The sequence below is a fragment of the Excalfactoria chinensis genome, chromosome 4 (genome assembly GCF_039878825.1).
Source record: "Excalfactoria chinensis isolate bCotChi1 chromosome 4, bCotChi1.hap2, whole genome shotgun sequence".
Taxonomy (NCBI): domain Eukaryota; kingdom Metazoa; phylum Chordata; class Aves; order Galliformes; family Phasianidae; genus Excalfactoria; species Excalfactoria chinensis.
The window spans coordinates 84,093,623-84,112,877 of record NC_092828.1 but is presented as its reverse complement, the minus strand read 5'-3'; the positions used below and the strand labels follow the sequence as shown (position 1 = coordinate 84,112,877).

The window sequence follows — 19,255 nt, the reverse complement described above, 5'->3', positions numbered from 1 at the left end:
CTGTTGGGGAGACCCAGTAGCAGCCTGTCTAAAGGGGCTGTTAGAAGGGAGGGGACAGACTTTGCAGCAGGGTCTGTTGTGATAGGACAAGAGGAAATGATTTCAAACTAAAAGAGGGGAGATTTAAATTGGATATTGGAAGTCTTTATATTTTTTCCATTAAAGGCAGTGAGGCACTGGCACAGGTTGCCCAGGGTGGTGCTCCATCCCTGCAGACAACCAAGGTCAGGCTGGATGGGCTCTGAGCACTGATGGAGCTGTGGGTGCCTCTGTTCATTGCAAGGGAGTTGGACTAGGTGGCCTTTAAGGTGTCCTTCCAATTCTCCCTGGCAGCGTGGGGTGAAGCACTGATGTGTGCACATGGGATAGGAGCTGGCAGATGGAAGCAGTCACTATAGTGGTTGGAAGCTGGGTATGGATGCAACAAACAGGAGATGAGGCATAAAAATACTCCTCAGGTTTACCCACAGCATCGGGAAAACAGACATACAGTAAGGCAGACTATGCTTGGTGTTATCTTGGCAATCTTGCTTTCGTAGGCTGCGCTGGGTTCTGGCAGCGTGTGCTTGGGTTGTCAGCTCTGGGAGATGAGGGCTTGTTTTGTGTTTGTACAGTGCCGGGGCCGTAACTGGGGCTGCAGGGAATGCAAACAACCCACAGCTCAGGAAGGCAACAGTGTGCTGCAGTGAGTGGTGCTGGCCTCTTACTGAGCTCCTGGAGCCCAGGCTGAGGTCAGTGTAGGTGTGCTTGCCTCACATCCCAAGTGTCACAAGCTGTTACCCCAGTACCTGGAGTGCTTTTCTGCAAAGAAAGGCATGCTCTGATTCCTGTGATTTCAATTTGTTTGCTAATTGCTGATGAAAAAGCTGAGAGCTGGCTTGGCCATGCTGTTCTGCAGATCATCCCTGTGACCTGCCAAGGGAGGCTGCACCTGGGGGTCTCCCAGCTGCTCTCAATCTGCTTCCCGTGTGCTTTACTGGCATGCATCATGCCCATGTAAATCCAGGATACTGTGTGGTGCAGAGCCCAGCATCACACCAAGTCAGGTTACGTTCTGCCTAAGCAGTTACTTTGATCCCCCAAGGCTGGATCTCATCAAAGACTGAAATCAGTTTTGTTTGACAACACCTATTTTCCATTAGCGATGTTGACAGCATTAATTATATTCTGATGCTTTAATTCTTTATTATTGAAATCACACATCAGCGATAGTCATTATTTTGCAAGGGGTTGATGTTATGCTAATCAGCTCGCAGCTAACTGGGTCATCCCACTCATTTTTTTTGGCTGTGGGCACACTACCACTCTTGTACTGGAGTCTCTGTGGTCTGCCAAGACTTATTTTAAACAAACATGAGCAAGCCAGAATTTCTCAGCCAGCTCTCTGAGGACTCTTGGGTGCAAGCTATGTGATAATATTTATCCCTTTTGTATATTGTTTAATGTCTTCCTTGGTTACTAATGGACTGGAAAGGAGTTCATTGTCCTCAAGTGATGCAAGTACATCATCTTGCTTCTTTGCAAGGGCAGAACAGATATTTATGGGAAACTTTTGCTTTTTTTTCTGTGTCATTATTAACTGTTCTATTCTCTCCCTTTTTGAAGGGACTGGTACTTAGTTTTGTTTGTACTGATCTCTGAAGATCTCTTCTGTGTTAGCCCATTGGATCACAGTCTCTTTTGTTCTCGCCCCTGCAGGTACAGTCCCCAGATCCCAAGGAATGGAGCAAAAGCTCAGCCTGGCAACCACGAGGGGAAGATGAAAGGTCCTGAGCCAGTGATCAGCCAGATCATTGACAAGCTGAAACACATCAACCAGGTTTGTTGCAGGCCTGCCAGCAGGGATGGCTCCAGAGTGGGTGGTTTCCAAATCAGTCTGACTTCCCCTATGCTGTCTTTGGGCTCAGCCAAACAACCCCGGGCAGCTTTGGGTGCAGAGCTGGTGCCACTTTAGCCCCACTTGTTGGCAGCACATGTGGCAGATCCTCCTTCAAGCCCTTGGGCTAACTATAGGTGCATTTGGGATCAGCCTGTGCCTAGGTGCTGGTTGCATCCCTGTGTTGCACCTCTGCTGGGTGTTCATGCCTGGCACAGTGCGAGATGGTTCTGTTGTGGTGTCCCTGAGCATATGGTGCTGGTGCACATCAATGTGGCACGTGCCCAACATCAACTCTGTTTGAAGTCCCCTTTTACATTGCAGACAGAGAGGGTCACTTTCTTCTTTGCTATATGTCCTTGCAAGTCCTTTCCTTGTCACCGCAGGAACAAGCGACCACTAAATAGGGATGTGGCAGAGCTGGGTGAGATCCTTTCTGCCATGCTGGGAGCTTCCTTCCCACGGTCTCAGACCTGGTGTCGTTGCAGAGAGACAAGCAGTATCTTGTCTCTACCTATTATGCCAGCCCAGGTGAAGTTTGTGAACAAGCCCCACTGCTGCCAAGGGGTTAGGGGGCAGCTCTGCACTGTGTTCAAGTGATGAAGGCTGAGAGCTCTGCAGAGGAAATCACCTTCCACACAGTGCAGCTGCTGCGGGGAGAGAGTTTAACTTCCCAAAGCTCTCCTGCAGCATTGCCTGGAGCCAGCCCTGCCTTCACCATGAGCTAGACTGGGATCTGGCTCTGCAGCCTTTGTCACTGTGTCACTCTCAGAGGGGATCCTACAGGCTGACAGCTTGGACTTCTGTGCTCTCTGATAGCAGCCAGGCAAACACTTGGGTAGTAATTCTGTCTTCCAACATGACTGAGCTTCCCACTCTCCCCCAGGAGAGCTTTTCCTGGTGAGGACATTGCCCACAATGGCCCCGATGTGATGCTTTTAGCAGTGGCAGCTTCCTGGGGTTCAGCCCAGCTGCACCAGGGCCGGTGGGTCGGGAGGGCTAAGCTGCCTGAAGTTGCTGGCATAGCGACTTTTCTGCTAACCTCTGCTTTCCTGCTCCCATGGCTGCTGGAGACTGTTGTGACAGCAGCTCATGCTAGGGGCCCTGCAATGCCAGCACGCCTCGTTAGCTGCTGCCTGGGAGTGGGGTGCTTGGGGTCCTCAGCACACAGTGATGGCAATGCAGCCATCATGTGTGGAGCTGTGCCATCTGCCAACAGCACTTAATAATTAAGGGAAGGGGGAGAGGCGAAAATAGCATAATCAGCTCCCTAGTAAATGGGGTAGAGGGCAGGCTTCAACCTGCAGGTGATAATGATATTTTGCCGTTCGCAGTGAGAAAGTCGCACCGAACAAAACATGGTTATTAGTGTACTTGAAACTGCTGACATAAAGTAGTTGTGAAATGCTGGCTGCCAGATTAGGTCAAGTTAGGTCTTTGCTGAGCAGTTCAGGCTGCCAAGGAGCTGAGATTTGTGGAACGAGAGACCCTGGGTAAACACAGCTCGGCTGGGTACAGCTGTGTGCAGCCCTGTCCTATGAAAAACAGGGGTAAGTGGGTGAACATGGGCAGCCTCTGGGCTCTTATGGGACCTTCTCTTGTTTGTTCTCCTGCAGTATCAGGTTGGAAAGTTGTAGTGTTGTGGGGAACGGGTGAATTGTTTTGCTTTGAGCAGCAGAAGTTGTAGAATTAGAAGAAATCCCCTTGGAAAGCTGTGTTTGAGAAAGAGGGAAAATAAAATAGGGAGAAAATGGAAAGTGGTTTGTGAAAATTGTTTATAAGCATAGATATTGGCACTGAGGATTGATGGTAAGTGACTTATATCCTTGTAAAGTATCATGGAATCATAGAATTGGAGTTGGAAAGAACCCATAGGGATCACGCAGTGGATGTTACTTAAATTTGGGATTTTGGGTGTCAGAGCTCACCATCACACTTATTTTCTTGGCCTACTGAAGTTTTGTGATCTCCTTCACATCTGGAACACATCTTGAAAACCAAAGAAATAGGAAATGTGGAAGGAGCAGCTCTGGATGAATTACAGTTGTTTTTCAGGTGTTGGCTCCGGATCTGGGAAGCAGTGTGGGCTCCTGGGGTGGGGAGGGCTGAGAAATGGTGCATTGACCCAACACGATGGGCGGTGGTTTCTGAGGGCTTTCAAACATCTGGAGCCTTGAAGAGAAAAGAGCATTCATAGTGCTCAGAGCTCTATCCTGGATTCCTGTGTGATGGTGGGTATATTATGGGACAGTTACGATTCAATGGAATCCTCCTCATTTTTTTGTGTTGGAGGGTGCAGTTCCTGAGTCCATGCAGGTGGAGAGCCATGCCAGTTGGTGCAGTTCTCGTTAACTTCAACCTGCCCATGTCATTGAGATAACATGGATGTTTTCAGTGGGGCACCAACTGGAGATGGGTGAGCTTGTTTGGTGAACGTGTTGCTCAAGGAAATCCTTAGTTCACATCTCCTCAAACGGAATCTGGTTGAGTGTAGGCAGACAGCAGGAATTCTCTTCAGACTTCTCCAGTTTGAAATGAGTGTTGTTGGTGCACCAGAACCAAATGCAGAGAGACTGAAAAGAGTGCAGAAAAGTGCACCCAGAGAGAAAAGGAAGCCAACAAGTTTTCCAGCTCGCATTAGTGTGGCCTGAGCACCTTTTATCACATGAAAATGAATGAGTGAATGAAGTGTGGCCATCTGAGCCATGCGTTGCCTCAGGTCGGTTCCTTCTGGATGAGTCACGCTTGGTGCCCACTCATCACATTGTAACTCCAGACCATTTCTGTTTGGTTTGAATGTGAGATTGTGGGTGGTGCTATTTTTTTTGCACATTGGTGGGTGAGATAGTTTATTATGGCTGTGTTGGATGTCAGGATTTCTTTTCGGTTCTGTTAGAGGTCTACCAAGTTGTGATTTGAGTTATTTTTGCTCTGTGCCCACAGGCACGAATGGCCCATCCATAAATATTAGCGTTGTTATCTCAGCTGGGAGGCCAAGGGTCACCTTCAGGAAAATGAGTTGGAATCAGTTCCTAACTTTTATTTCCCAGAGCGAAGGGGGTCTGTTTCTGTCTAGAAGGTTTTTCACTCATCCCACACGTGAGAATATATTGAAGTGGAAAGGTTATTCATTGTCAGCATGAGGTCTTGCTCCACTTTTTTTGTGACTTGGTAGCATCCCTAGGCAAAAAGCAGTGTGCAAATGAGTTATTTCCTCTGCTCGCTCAATTCTCTCCCCACCGTGGGGATGGGCTGACAGATGGGAGCTTGGTTTGAGCTTTAACTTACCTGCAAAACAGCACGGTGAGCTGGGACAGTGGCTGTTCCTGTTCTGCAGGTGGGCAGATGTAGCAGAGACATCTCATATGAAGTCTGGGGCAGAGCAGCATCTCCCAAAGCTTAAGCTTCTGCCCATTTCTGATCTCTCCCTATGCTTGGACCAATCCTGTTGTTTATCGCAGGACCATCTCTAGGAGGAAGAACGTAGTTTTAGAAGAGAATGGGGGGAAAGAAATTCCCTAAAAATGAAGAATAAAACCCATAAAAGGAAAATTAAGTGAGAGAGATGTGCCTTTACAAGACTGAAGGGCCTGTAAATGTATTGTACGTTTCCAGACACTGGAGTTAAGGGCTCATTTAGAATATTTCAGATATACTGGAGTCTGACAGTTCTTTGGTTTCCACATCAAACAATCTGTAATTTATTGCCCCGTATAGGGACTGTGTTTTTATCATATTGCAAATTCTCTAGCCAGAAATGTAACTACCACATAAGCCCTTGAAAAAAAACAAAAAACAACCCTTTGGGGATCAGAATCCAGGCAGCGTGTTTTCACAGACCCTGAGAAACCAACTTTGATTTATCTCCTTGGCAATAAGGGGAGCGCAGGGTTTCGTGGAGCGTTACGGCTGGGCAGGATCCCGCTGCCTCTCCACATCCATGGCTCAGCCCTGCAGTGGGAGCCGTGTGAACAGACCCTGTGCTGCTCTTCGTGGGCTTTAGGGGAGGATGAGAGCAACGTTTCCAAGTTTTATGAGGCTGTAAAGCACAGAGCTCTAGATGGAGGGGAAGGAAAAAGAAAAGTGGGCAAAGAGGGGTGAATGGCTGAAGACAAAATATACTTAGTTTGCGAAAACATGTGCCAGAGGTTAAATAGCTGCGTTTGAAGCAGGTTTGATCCACCAGTATATCTGATATTTGTTTGTGGGTTTAATGGCCTGTTTCTCGGAGGCCTGGCTGCTGGGAGAGGGCACGGCAGAGGTCACCCAGAAGTTAATTTGGAAGGAGGCCAAAAGGCCACAACTTGATTGAATCAAATGTAAACAAAACAGGCCTGGGAACAGCGCGGTACATCCGAGGGATGGGGATGGGAGTGGCAGAGGGTCAGATCTGGTCCTTGCGTGGCGAGACCCACACATGGGCTGTTATGGGGCAGGAGATGGCTGTGCTCCCAGGGAGGTGACAGGGGCTTGGGAACAGCCTTGTGGGTGCTGTCTCTGGTGGTTCAAAGTGGGGAAGTCCATTGGGTGTGTGGTGGTAGAATGATGAGCTTTCAAGGCTGTATTGCTCCTTCACATTCGGCAGAATCATGGCTGTGTCCTGCCAGGCTCAATGAGCTTCATTGCTCCCACCCTCTTTCAATTCCCTGGCCAGATGAAGCAGCGTAATGATTAGAAGAATGCACAAGCTCCCATATTGCTGAATGAAGTGATGCACGGTGCTTGTCTCTTGAAAATACACCATTTAACTTGCACCAAAAATGGCTGATTTTCCACTTTTAAGCTAAAAAAGTTAACGCTACGATATCTGAAGTGCTGTATATGTGTAATATAATTTATCAAGTCCTCAAAAGAAAAGTTAATAAACACAATAATTGCTTGGACACGCCTTTTGTTCAACATTATTAAACAGTTTGTAACAATTAAAATATTAAAACCACATGTTGTTGAAAGCAACCAGACGTTGCAATTATTTTTTACTGAGGCCATTAAACAAGACGACAGAAGATTTTTATTTTAATGATAAACGCATTTTGGATCAGCTAATTCCTCCTTTACTGCACAAAATACTGCATAGCTCCACCAAGTCTAGGCCTGGTATTTAAGGAGCAAAAGTGCTGTCCTCTCGAGCTTTGCCTCCACTCTTGTTAACGCACCGCTGTAAATGCTCTCATTGGAAGCAGCAAGTAGAGGATTTAGTAAATCAGGGGAAGGGTGACCCTCTGGAAGCAGAACATAATTAAATTGGAACGTATCTTATTGTTTGGTGACGTTTTAAATCCAAAACCATTCTTCCTTTCCTTGCTTCCAGCACGCCAGCTATCACGTGTCAGGGGCGTATCTGCAAACATCCCTATGTTATCGGCGTGGCTGTGGGAACGCTGTACCCGCAGGTCACCCTCAGTGGGTTTTCCTTAACAGCCTGAGATTAATTGAGCTCGGTGTGTTTGTGCGGGTGGTTTTAAACAGATGGCGACTGGCTAACATGTAATCTGGGCTGCGTCTGCTGAAGTTCCTTGCCGGTTTTGCATGTGGTCTTGCCATGACATGGAGAAGCGTAACGAGTACACTGTTGAGCCCCACGTTTTTACTTCTTGTGGCAGTTAAATATGCTGAGGAATGCGAGGTATTTCCCGTTTTAAGTAAGGAAAGGGAGGTAAATAGCTGTGTTTCTGGCAGTGCTTGGTGACGCTGGGACATGGTGGTGCTGAGCATCTCCTGGCTTCTGGCTGCCACTGACCCATTGCTTTTATCAGAAGTGGTGGCAGAAATCCTGTCACTATGCAAGGGACCAATTTTTGGAGGAAATGTCTGACAAAGGAAAGACTCGGCCGTACCTTCTTTTTGTTAGTGCCGCTTTCCTGTCCAGTGGTCATTAACAGTGTTCCACCTCTTACCACTGTCAGATGACTGTGGAGCTTGGCAGTGACCAGGAGCAGCCAACCCTTCCCATGCAGTGACACTCTGCTCCTGGCTTTTCTCAGCAGGGCCAGGAAGCTGAGGTGGCTGAGCTTGGGTCAGGATTTTGGGTTGCTTCCACACCACTTTGTTGTTCAGAGTGTTTACGTAACGTAAATAGCATTTTATTGCTCTCCTTCCCTGAAATTCCCTGGTTGCTGCAGTCTTATGCAAGAAGAGGGATTCAACTTTGCCCTTGTGGCTTCAGCCCCGGGGGGACCGTGCGAGGAGGCAGGTGCCTGGTGTGTGTCCTCCGAACAATGCGGTGGAAATCAGCTGGGAAAAAATACCTTTCGTTTTCTTTTGTGTCCAAAACAAGCAGCTGATACACAGCAGTGCTGTAAGACAAACACCAGATATCCTGTACCAGCACCGGGGTTTATCCTGTTGTGGAGGAAACAAACCTGGAGGAATCGTTGTGCAGCAAGATGCAGTGGATCTGTTGATAAGAAATTAATGCTCAATTAATGTTATCGTGTGCCTCATTAACTGTATCGAGTACCACCATGTGCTGTGGCTCAGACTGAGAAGTAAGATCAGTAGGTGGGTCCAAGGTGGGTATCTTCCCTGTGCCCTATGCATGGGACAGCAGCATCCCTGGTTCTGTCAAAAGGCCTCTCTGGTACGGTTCTTATTTGGGGCATTTCTCCCCAAAATTTGGCTTAACAGCAAGAGTTTAAAATGTGATCCAGACTGAGGTCATGGGAGTTAATGTTCCTCTTCATGAGCAGGCGTGGAGGTTCACCCCGGTCTCCTTGGCCACAGAGCAAATCTGATCACTTTTTTTCTTTACAAAAAGACTTTGCTAACAAAAACAGTGCTTTTAATTCCAACTTGATGGTGCACAACTTTACAGCAACAAGAAGGGAGGAAAGAGCAGCAATGTTGGATCTGCTGTGGGGCAGCACTGTCCTGCTGTCCTCCTGCCCCAGCCTTCAGGTGGCTTTGCTGAGAGCTGCCCTGGGCTGTGCATGAGGCATTTGTTGTGCAGTACAACTTGCTCTCTCCCGGGAGCTCTCCCTGTGCTCTGCCCCATGTCCATGGAGCAACTGGTTACTGCACAGCCCTGAGAGCCAACCATGACGCTGTCAGAAAGTGTATGACACTTTATATGGTTTAAGGGATGAATAATTTGTCATCTTGCTTCTTTTGTTGCAGCTGCTGATAATTAGGCTGGCCTGGTGCTGGCACTGCACTCCCCTCCTCGATGTGGCTGCTGTAACCTGTGTGTGTCACTACACCTGTAACTAACCCTCATTCTCAGGAGGGCTCTGTCAGTTAATGCTGACGCTCGTTAAACTTCTTAGCTTGCTTTTGACACGTAACTAACTGCAAAGGCCAGGTGATATTTTAGTGCTCTTGCTGTTGTACCGCGTGCTACCAAGGATGGCCTTTGCAGCACATAAAACTTAAGAGCAAACACAGGAGGTTGGATTGCAGTGATATTTATTGCTTATGGCCTTGGCTGGCTGTATTGTGAGGGAACTATATTAAAAGGAAGAAAATGTGCCTGGCTGTTCTTCCTGGGGACACGTGTAAGGAGATGCTGCCTGGTGGAGCACTGTCAGTGGGAGGAACTGAGGACAGCTGGCTGCAGGTGGGTGTCCAGTAACCAAGGGCTGTCACGATGGGCAGGAAATGACTTTGTATTCTTGGCAGGACCCATAGAGTGCCTCCTGCCTGTGAGCATGGAAGGAGCGAGTTGACCTTTTTCGGCAGCGCATCACTCCTAAATGTGGAGGGTGAGATTTGGGGAGGTGAGTATCAGGCCTTCCTCTGCCAGTGTCGGGTCTCTCTGGGGGAGGATATAAAGTGACCAGAGTTGAGCCTAATTTAGCTGGTGAGCTGTGACAGCTGGTGGCCGTGCGTTTGGTGGGGGAAGAACCACCCCAAGGCATCTCCCTAGATGCTGAGCCTTGAGGGTTATGTTTTTGATAGAAAATAATGGTGATGATTTGCACCCTGATGTTTCAGCAGTGTTCATGTTGGTCCTTGTCTTATTCGTAGGCCTATCCTAGGAGGCACCCTTAACACTTGAAAAGTTGTGTCCTCAAAATTAGATTTTCTCCTCTGACTCTCAGCAAGCAGCAGCCGTGCTCTGAGTGCAGAGGAGAGCGATGACCTTGCCCAGAAGGCAGCCCAGCCATCAGCCATTAATTAGGGACCAAGGAGGCTGGAAAGACCCCATTCCTGGGATTACTTTTGGTCTGGTTTGTCTCAGTTGAGTGCCTGTTTAATGTGAACTACATAAATACTTGTGGCAGTGGTGCTGGGGGCCCTGGGCTCCCCGTTCCAGCTGAGTGCCTTCCTCAGCACTGCCAGCATTGTGTCCCTGTTCTGCCTCCACGATGGGGCTGGGGTATGGAATGGTGCTGCTGGAGGGAGCCCACAGCTCCCAGGTGCTCAGCCAGACACCACCTGCCCCTATGCACCCTCAGGTAGGCAGGCTGGCTGCTCTTTCTTCTTCTCTTCAGTGCTGATGAGTTTAGGGATGTTTGCTATGAAGCCTTCCTCCTTCTGCAGGGATTAAATCTCTGCTGAGATCAACAGCTCTCTAATTAACCTTGCATTGGGGTTGCCTCATCAGGCAGTAGCTAACTGCCACATGGGGTGCTTGTACAGCTCTGTGGGACTAACAGGGGACTATCTGAAGTTATTTTCTGGCCTTTGGGACAAAACAAATGCAAAAGTGAGGCTAAAGAGAGCAATGCCTTGTGGGCAGTGGCACCCTCAGGGTGGCACTGTGGGGCTAGGGGTGCATGTTCTGGCAGCAGGTCAGTGCTGTGTACAGAAATATGAGATCTGGGGAGTCCCTCTCTGCTGGGAGCTCCTAGGGAGAAGGGGATGCTGCCGGGAAAGAGGTTTGTTTGCAGAGTGGCAGGATGAAAACGGGGGGGGATAAATCCTTCCGGCACAGCTCCAGGCTCACCACTTCCTACCTGGTGCCAAGGATGAGCTGTTTGCTCACAGGCAGCCCCAACAGACGCTGCTGACAGCTGGTGAGTGGCTGTGTGTGCTGGAGCCTGAGCCAAAAGGAAATCTCCCAGCTGTGTCACTGTGGGTTGGACTGGGGGGTGGGAGAAGGTGGTGGAGACCCCTCCAAAAATATTACTAACAGAGCTCAGAGAGTGTTGGTGGTACAGCACCTGTCTGTCCTTCCAGGTGCTGTAGTGTGGGATTATGTTGCACTGAAGCTGTGAAGTGTGCATGGTTGAGAGGCAAAAGCACCATGCTCCTAAGCTAGGCATGTGCATCTGCCTTGTGCTTTTAGTACCCATCCCTTAAACTGAATATAGCATCCTGATCCAAGCACCCACAGGCTGAGGGCACTTTCCCTTTGTCCATCTCTGCCTTGGCACTGGAATGAGAGGATGGGGATGAGGTGGTTGGTAGCTCCATCTCTACTTGTTCTCTTGTTCCTTGTGCTCCTGCCTTTAGAATCATAGCCTCTGTATGCTACCATTCTGCTGGTATCATAGAACATCCCAAGTTGGAAAGAACCCATAAGGATTGTCAAGTGCAGCTCCTTGTTGCTGCTTGCTGTCTGGTGTTTTATCTTCTGGTGATGTGTGCTTTATGCTTTCCTGGATGCCTTTTGGATGGCACAGCAGGGCTGTGCTCAAACACAACCAAACAAAATATGGAAAATATGGATAACAGCGATAGGTCCTGGCCCGTGTAGGTTCCCACACCTCTCCTTTGCTCAGCTGCCAAGCTCCTGAAGGGTGGCTGCTTGGAACAGAGAGAAATGGGTCCATGTCCTTCTGCCTAGTGATGCCGAGCAGAGAGGAAGGAGATGGAAAGGCAAATGGCACAACTGGCTCCTGGGTTGAGCACCAGAAGCTCTCACCATACCTGCAATGGGGCACGAGGTGCTTTGGCTTAAGTGATGCCAAATCTCCAGCAGTTTTGTGTCCTGTGGCAGAGACTGAGGAAATGATGCAGGTCAGCTAGAAAAAGTTAAGAGCAGCTGCAGTGGAACTTTTGCACAAAAAGTTGTGTTTCTACTTTAGCTTCAGTGACTTGGTAGCTTGTAGGAGCCCGATCCTGGCAGGAAAAGATCCAGACAGACTTCTAGAAAGTGATGAAACATTACCTCCCTAATGCAACAGTGTGTTGGAGTTAATGATTGATTTTGGAGTCTGAAGGAGACCTCTGTTTAATGGAGGTGGGCAGAGGTGTGTAGGAAAGGATGATGAAGTACCAGTGGTAATTTGCAATGAAATGCAAAGGAGCTGCTCCTCATCTCCAAGAAGATGAGCAGCATCTGCAGCACTGGCACTGATGTGGCCGCAGGACTGGGCAGGGCTGGACCCTGCTCAGCACTGCACTGTTCTGCTCCTTCCTATTGATGCCATAAATAGCTGTGGGGTGGAAGGGGAAGGAACTGCCTACAAGGCGAATGAGCTGATCATAAAGCCCAAGTAATCTTTTTCCCACGTGCCCTGTGATGAATGAGCATTTGTTCGGGTCGGGGAAGTAATACTTTCTGCAGTAGGGAAAGCAGACAGAGGCCAGTCCCTCTGCCCATCCTGGTGCCAGTAGGGTTTAACTTCCACATCCATGGGCACATCCTACCCCAGACATCAGCCAGCAGTCACCAAACTGCAGTGATTCATAGTGGCTTGGTAGCCTTTTCTGATGCCAACAGAGATTTACTGTCCAGTGTGGACTCATTTACTGCCAACATTTAGGGGTCTTTATCTGTCTTGCTTTACCCATAGGGATGTTGTCAGATTTGATAGCTAATCTGGAGTTAAGCTGATGATCCATAACATAGGGCCACCCTTTGGCCAGTAACTCACTGCTGTCACTGGCTTTTTCAGGCTATCAAAAGTAACCAGACAAACTGCTTTATGGAAGCTGAGAGCATCTCCTTGGAGTCTGCACAGCAGTACAGGGGGCTCTGCTATGCCAGTGGTACAAGGTGGGCGCAGCAGAGGTTTCTCCTATTCCGGGAAACAGCATTTTGAGAGAGACAGAGTAAAACACTTCTTGTTTTTGGTCGAAGAGCGCAATATATTACCCAGTATAGCTTCAGCAGTGTACAAATATGAAATGGTTTGAAGTGTGGGGACGTGCAGAATTTGCTTTTTGAGCAGCTGATAAAACTGCTGACGTGCCCAATTCATTGTTTTTTCAAGCACTGAAAATGACTTTTCCAGATCCAAAGCCTGCTTCCCCTTTATTAATGTTTGATTAGCAATTGCTCCTTGTTGTGCTGAGCTTGAAACAGGAGTACAATTAGGAACACGTTTCTCCTCTGCCATGTCTGCATGGCCAAGATGTATCCAACTGGAAGGATCACCATGTGGGCCACAATGGGCCCTTCTGTCTGGGGCTGATGCAGTCAGCAGGGCAGTGGTATCTGTGCATGCACACATGCACTTACTCTTGCAAGACAGACCCTGCTGTTCACATGTATTTTTAAGGTTTTAAATTCCCTTATTTGTAATGGCATTTGGTACTCTGTGCCAGGGAACATTGGGTATCTCCGTAATGTGTGTTGCATTTTGTTGCTGCCCAAGATGGAAAAAGCTCTCCAGAGCTCAGAAAGAAGCAAGTAAAATTGATGCTGGTGATGTTGCATTGAGTTCTGGTTTGCGATTGCTTCTGTGTTGCCAAGGCCTTCTGCCCACAGAGAAGATGAAAAGGAATAGAGCTGGGAAATGGGAAGGTGGCGAGGAGGGCATCATTGAATTCCATGATGAGGGTTGGTTAAATAATAAGGGAAGTATTTGCTAATAAAAGATAATTTTTTCCATGCTATTTCCAGAGCTAATAAGCAAAGGAAGTGGAGAGAATTGATTCTCCTTGTTGCATGCTTGTGTATGATCAGGCCACAAAACTCAAAACACATGAGTTTTCAAATAGTCCTCAACTTCAGGCTTTTAAAATGGGTTCCTTGCCTTGGTTCTCGCTGGTGATCAGATAATGACCTTCGTAAGCAAAACAACTCCAGCTGTATTTCATAATGGGAATATACTTCTGTACATTGTAATGAGCTGTTAACAGGGAACAGTATCGTGTGAAAATCTGCACGTTTCCCATGATGCTGCCCTGATTTAAAAGCCACCCATAAATTAGTCAGTGTTGCAAATTTAAAGGTCAGGATTGGCTACAAGATCTATTTTTCTTCTCTTAGACAATGTTTTCAGCAGGCTGGAATTTAAAATAGAAAAACCTGACCTGCTGGGACTTGTAAGAGTTGGGTGGAACGTGTGGTGGCCTTTGTGTTGGGTATCTGAAAACGAAGAGAATGAACAGCTTTGCTCCTCCAAGCTCCTTACCAAACCTCCATTAGGATGGCATCCAATGTTCTGCCCGCAGTCCTTGAGCTGAGTGGCTATGAGGTGCCTAGCAGAACAAGAGGTTGGTTGGCCATGCTGGTTTGGTTCATGGCATGAAGCGCTGTGTGGCTGAGCACCCAGAGAGTTTCTGCTGTGAAGCTCTTTGGATGTGAATGCTTGATTACTGAATGTATATTGCAATTCTGAATATTATTTTAGCTGCAAGATCAGTCTCCATCCTCTCCAGCTTCTTAGGTTTGATCGTATTCCAGAGGCTTACTACAAACACGCAAAGAATTTCAGCAAAACTCAGTGGAACACTTTTATTAAATTCTTTCAGTCATGCAAGCTAAATTAAATGACAGCTCTGTCCACCGAAAGATTACAAATATCAATCAGACTTCTCCCCTAAACTCGTGAAGGAATTAAATGTTTTTCTAAAAGTCTTCTATTCCCCTTAATGATCTGTTTGGCTGTTCTCTTTGCTTTTACATATTTTTGAAGTCTGTTGAAAGGGATGATTTCTGCCCTAAAGGAGCACAGTACTTGTATCTCACGGCCGATATTTCATCTGAATTTGTGGACACAATTCTGGTATTGCTCAAATTGATATTTGCAATACTGCGAGCATAGTTTCCAAGATGAGAAAACGACTGTTGAACTGCAGTCCAAGGAACACAACGCTGATTTCTTTTCAGAGACGGGAGATTAATGATAAAAAGTATGTTGCAGCCTTCCTTGTTTAGGTTGAAAGTGGAAAAACAAGGCCAGGTGGCTCAGGGGGCTGCTGGGATGGGGAGCTCTAAGTGAAGTGGTTGTTAAGCACGAGGAGTTATAAAGATTTCAACATACTGTTGTCTGTCCAACTCCAGCTGAGTCATTACCCCACGTTGCTGCATCTGTTTGTGTCTGGTCACTGCGTGGTTATGAATAATGGTATAAATCACGCTGGGACACCCTGGGGAGCTTTCCTTGCAGAAATGCTCGGCACGCTCTTCTGATCTTGCTTGTTGTTTTTTTTGGGGGGGGAGATCACAGGACAAACTGAGGAACAAATATTTGTGCCAATGTCCACATGTCTGGTGTGAGGGTAGGATGTGAGAGCAATGAGTTTGGACACAAATCCGGCACGTGTTTGAGCTGGTGGATCTTGTAGTTGGAAGCATAGGATGTGGCCCATGTGCTTCTTCCCGTGGTTACGGTGCAGATGGGAGATGGGTGCCCCACAGACACCTCTGAGACGTGTGCATGCGCACGGGCTCCCACAATGAGCACTCTGGTTTACACTGGGTACATTGCAGTGTATTTTTGCCATTATGGTTTAGCAGAGAAGAGCAGATATGATTGTAAACTCTTACAGCTGGGTAATTGTGATTAAGTTGAAGCTATCTCGCTATTACATACTACTTTAGTGATCACCAGACTATGTATTTTCCTGTCTCTTACCATAGTCTGTACACCACAAGACATGAATTAACTGTAATGTTAGGGTAGCAGTCATCTCTGTTTGCTATTTAAGGATGGAGAAGCTATGTTCAGTGATCCGAATATAACTTCATAAAGCACGCAGACCGTGCTGGGTGGCTGTGCAATGGTTCAGTGTGGCCATGATGTTGTGCCAGCTGAAGCCATGGCACCCAGCAGTGCTCTCTATATGAATGCCCAAGATTGTACTTTGAGATTCCCACCCATCACTAGGTTTCCTGTCTGTGCTATCAGGGAAGGACCTTGTGGGAGATACTGCTGGCCCTGCTCTGCTGATAGGACTTTGTTGTGCTTCACACTATGTCAGTGACCCTTGAATCACAGAATCACCAAAGTTGGAAAGACCTCCAAGATCATCCAGTCCAACTGTCTACCCATCATCAACATTTCCTACTAAACCACGTCCCTCAGTACAACATCTTGCTGTATGGGTGAGATGATGCCCAGGTAGGTTTGCAGGGCTGAGGCTATCCTGATTCTCGCATGCAACACTGTGCCCATCAGACACTGGTCAGCTTATGCTTGGCTACACTGAGGCCCATGTGTTGTTTCTTGGGAAGTTCCCATTTCATTGTGGCTACCAAGGCTGAGAAATTCAGCTGCTAATTTATAGCATGCCAAGAAAAAAAAAAATAGTAATATGAGAAAGAGTGATTTTAATGTATGAAAGCAACTGAAAAATTCTAATATTTTCCCACCCCTGTGAGCTTATTAAATCTGAAACTATCCCAAAACTTAATTCTCTCTGCCAGAAAGCTCCTTATGCCTCTGTTATGGGTAATGGAATTTATACTGCTGAGGTGCACGGTAAGGTTCCTGCTGGTGAACTTCATGCTTCAGGTGCAGTGGGAGCATCCTGCAGTGGTAGTGCACTGTGGCAGTGAGTCCTAAGTTGTGTGGGGCACGCTCGCTGTATTTTTCAGCTGATATGCTGTGATCTGAGCTGTGCTATTAGCTGTGTGGTTGACAAAGTCTGTGTTTATGGTGTGCTTATTTATTACTGAAGTCCCTGTTTTACAGCATTGCAAGACTCGATGGATGCTGTCTGTTCTTGGCATGCGTCTGAATGAGCCACGGTGCTCCTTGGTCCCGCAGCGTGAGAACCAGCAGGTCTGCGTGCAGCAAGAGCAAGTGCACGCTGTGCCTCTGAGTTTGACTTCTACAAACATTTCCTAAGCACTGTGGGCTGTCTTTGGAGGGGAGAAATGCAAAGAGTGATAAGAGCCGTGTTTGGTTTGCGTGAGGTCTGCCCCACGCTACGCCCGGCTCTGTACTGGTGTATGTATGGATATCACTTTTTTCTTCTTGTGGTCACGCAGTGTTCTGGGAAAGGCCTGTGAGCATCTAAATAAAATAAGGCTCTGGATTTGAGAACTTGGGCAGTCTGAGCTTGGATGTGCCAAGAATATGCATCTCTGAAGCTGATTCAGGTGTGCAAGGCTGCACATCACCTTTGGGAAACATATATAAGGGAAAACCCTCATCCTTGTCACGTCCCTTTGTCTCCCATGGGTGATGCTCAACGTGGACCTGTGCAGCAGAGCTGTGCCATGGTGCTGCTCCCCACAGGGTGCAGCAGGGAGCTGGAGCAGTCTCACTTGGAGCCATTTGTTTTTCATTACACTATGCTGCTCTAATATAAACAATAAGGTATGTGGACACTGCTGTGGACAGAGAGCCAGATGCTGAAAGCATTCCTCCAAGGCTGTATAAACTTCAGCAGCTAAATATTTTAGGAACTGTTTTCTAAGACTTGCTTAATAGTTTAAAAATATAACCTAGATTCCAGATATTAAAAAATGCCTTGAAAGGCACGCATATTGCTGCAATAGCTGGAACCAACTAAAGCCCTGAAGTAAGCAGAAGGCTCCCATTTTGCAATATCTTCTCTGTTACTTATCCTTTTTCTTTATTATTATTATTTTTTTTTAATGCAGAGATTAAACTTGAGAGGCTTTTAACAGCGTAGCGGTAGCGATAGAAATTTTCAGCATATATTAATGGTCTGACTCACGCTTTTTCAAAGGGAAGCTGGGTTGGTGATGAAATCACTGGGTTCTTTCAGCAAGAGCAAAATCAGGAAAGTCAGTGGGAAGAAGAAGGCAATATCTTAAAGATGTGCCTAATCCTGCACGCACTGCACGATGGTGCTGAGAGCTCCCACCCGTGGCTAAGAGCAACCCTGACCTTCAGTGGAGGTATCCAACCCCTGCTCAGTGATGTGCAACCTGTCAGAAGCAGTTAGGGCTTGAAAGCTTTGGAGCTGTTTTTTGCTGATTTTGGCTTTGCTTGGAAATGTCGGAGATGCTTGATGTGGATTATGGGTTCTTTCACTGCACTGCTTTACCTGGTGAAGTCAAATCCTGCCTTAATCCAGCACTTTAGAAACTCGTTTCTGTGAGCATCTTCTGAGTGCTCCCATTACTGTGCTGCCTGCCCCAGGCAGGGTGATGCTGGGATGAGGGCTCTCTGCTGTGGGATTTGCAGCATACAGAGCTGTCCTGGTTTCCAGAAGCGGTGCCAGAGGGATCTGTCATTTCTTGTCCCTCATGCTACCCCTCAGATGGGCAGTAATCCCTGAGATCGGCTCCATGATGCTTTCCAACAGGTCACTTTATGTTGATCTGGCAGCATGAAGACTTACAGTGGTGCAGCAGTAACCGAGCCCGGGGCTGAGTTCAGCTTGCCCTTGATCATTGGCCTGGGCTCAGCTGTGCCACTGCTTCTGTGTCTGACTTCCACTCAGAACTCATCTAACTCAGTTCTGGAAGTGTGTTCTGCTGCTGACCTGTGGGCTTTGTTGGCTGGTAGATGTCCTTCTCCCAGAGGAAAACCAAGTGATGGAGTTTCTCATGGTGGTGTTATTTCTTTCTCCTGTTTGTATTGTTGAGGTTTTGTGTGCATGTTTGCCCATGAATGAACCAGAGCCCTTCAATGCTTTGGCATGAGGCACGCACCAGGGTCATATAGAATCATTAAGGTTGGAAAAGACCTCTAAGATCGTCAAGTCCAAGCCACCCCACCAACACTGTGCCCACTAACCATGTCCCTCAGTGCCACATCTGCACGTTCCTTGAACACCTCCAGGGACAGTGACTCCACCACCTCCCTGAACAGCCTGTGCCTATGGCTCACCACTCTTTTGAGAAGAGATATGCCAAATATCCAGTTCTATGGAGCCCTATCACTCACTCCTGCAAGCAGAAAGTGAGGAAGTAGGGAGGGTGGTAGGAGTTGTTCAATAACCGTGACACATCCTGTTTTCCAGCTGCTCAAAGGAATGGCTTTGCCCCACCGAAAAGATGCAGGCAAAACTCCAGAGGAGGAGGAAGAGGAGAGCGGAGACTGTGATGATGAAGACGACTGTGGCAGAGGCTCTGGGGATGGAGAGCTGCGAGTGAGGAACCAACTTCGGTTCTTAGCAGGTAATGGGGATAGTGGTTCTGGGGGGGGTGGGTGTCCTGATGCTTCATGGCTACGTAATTAGTAAGGTCACCTCTTTCTGGTCACCCACTGGAGGTGGAAGTGAAGGTCCATCTGTGACTTGAGCAGTTACAGAAAGGTGGGTGGGTGCCTTCTCCTGACACCCTAACCACTGCCATCCTCCCTCCTTCTCACACAACTGAGACCACCACATCCATGGTGG

The 19,255-nt window shown here is 47.6% G+C and overlaps 1 protein-coding gene across 1 annotated transcript in view; it reads left to right on the top strand.

Annotated features, from left to right (window-relative positions):
* GPC3 (glypican 3) overlaps positions 1 to 19,255 on the top strand; it is a 112,604-nt gene that overhangs the window by 70,474 nt on the left and 22,875 nt on the right. The window contains exons 6-7 of the mRNA XM_072334887.1: positions 1,699 to 1,819; positions 18,878 to 19,034. Of these exons, the coding sequence (XP_072190988.1) occupies positions 1,699 to 1,819; positions 18,878 to 19,034 (278 nt within the window). The remainder of the gene's footprint in view (positions 1 to 1,698; positions 1,820 to 18,877; positions 19,035 to 19,255) is intronic.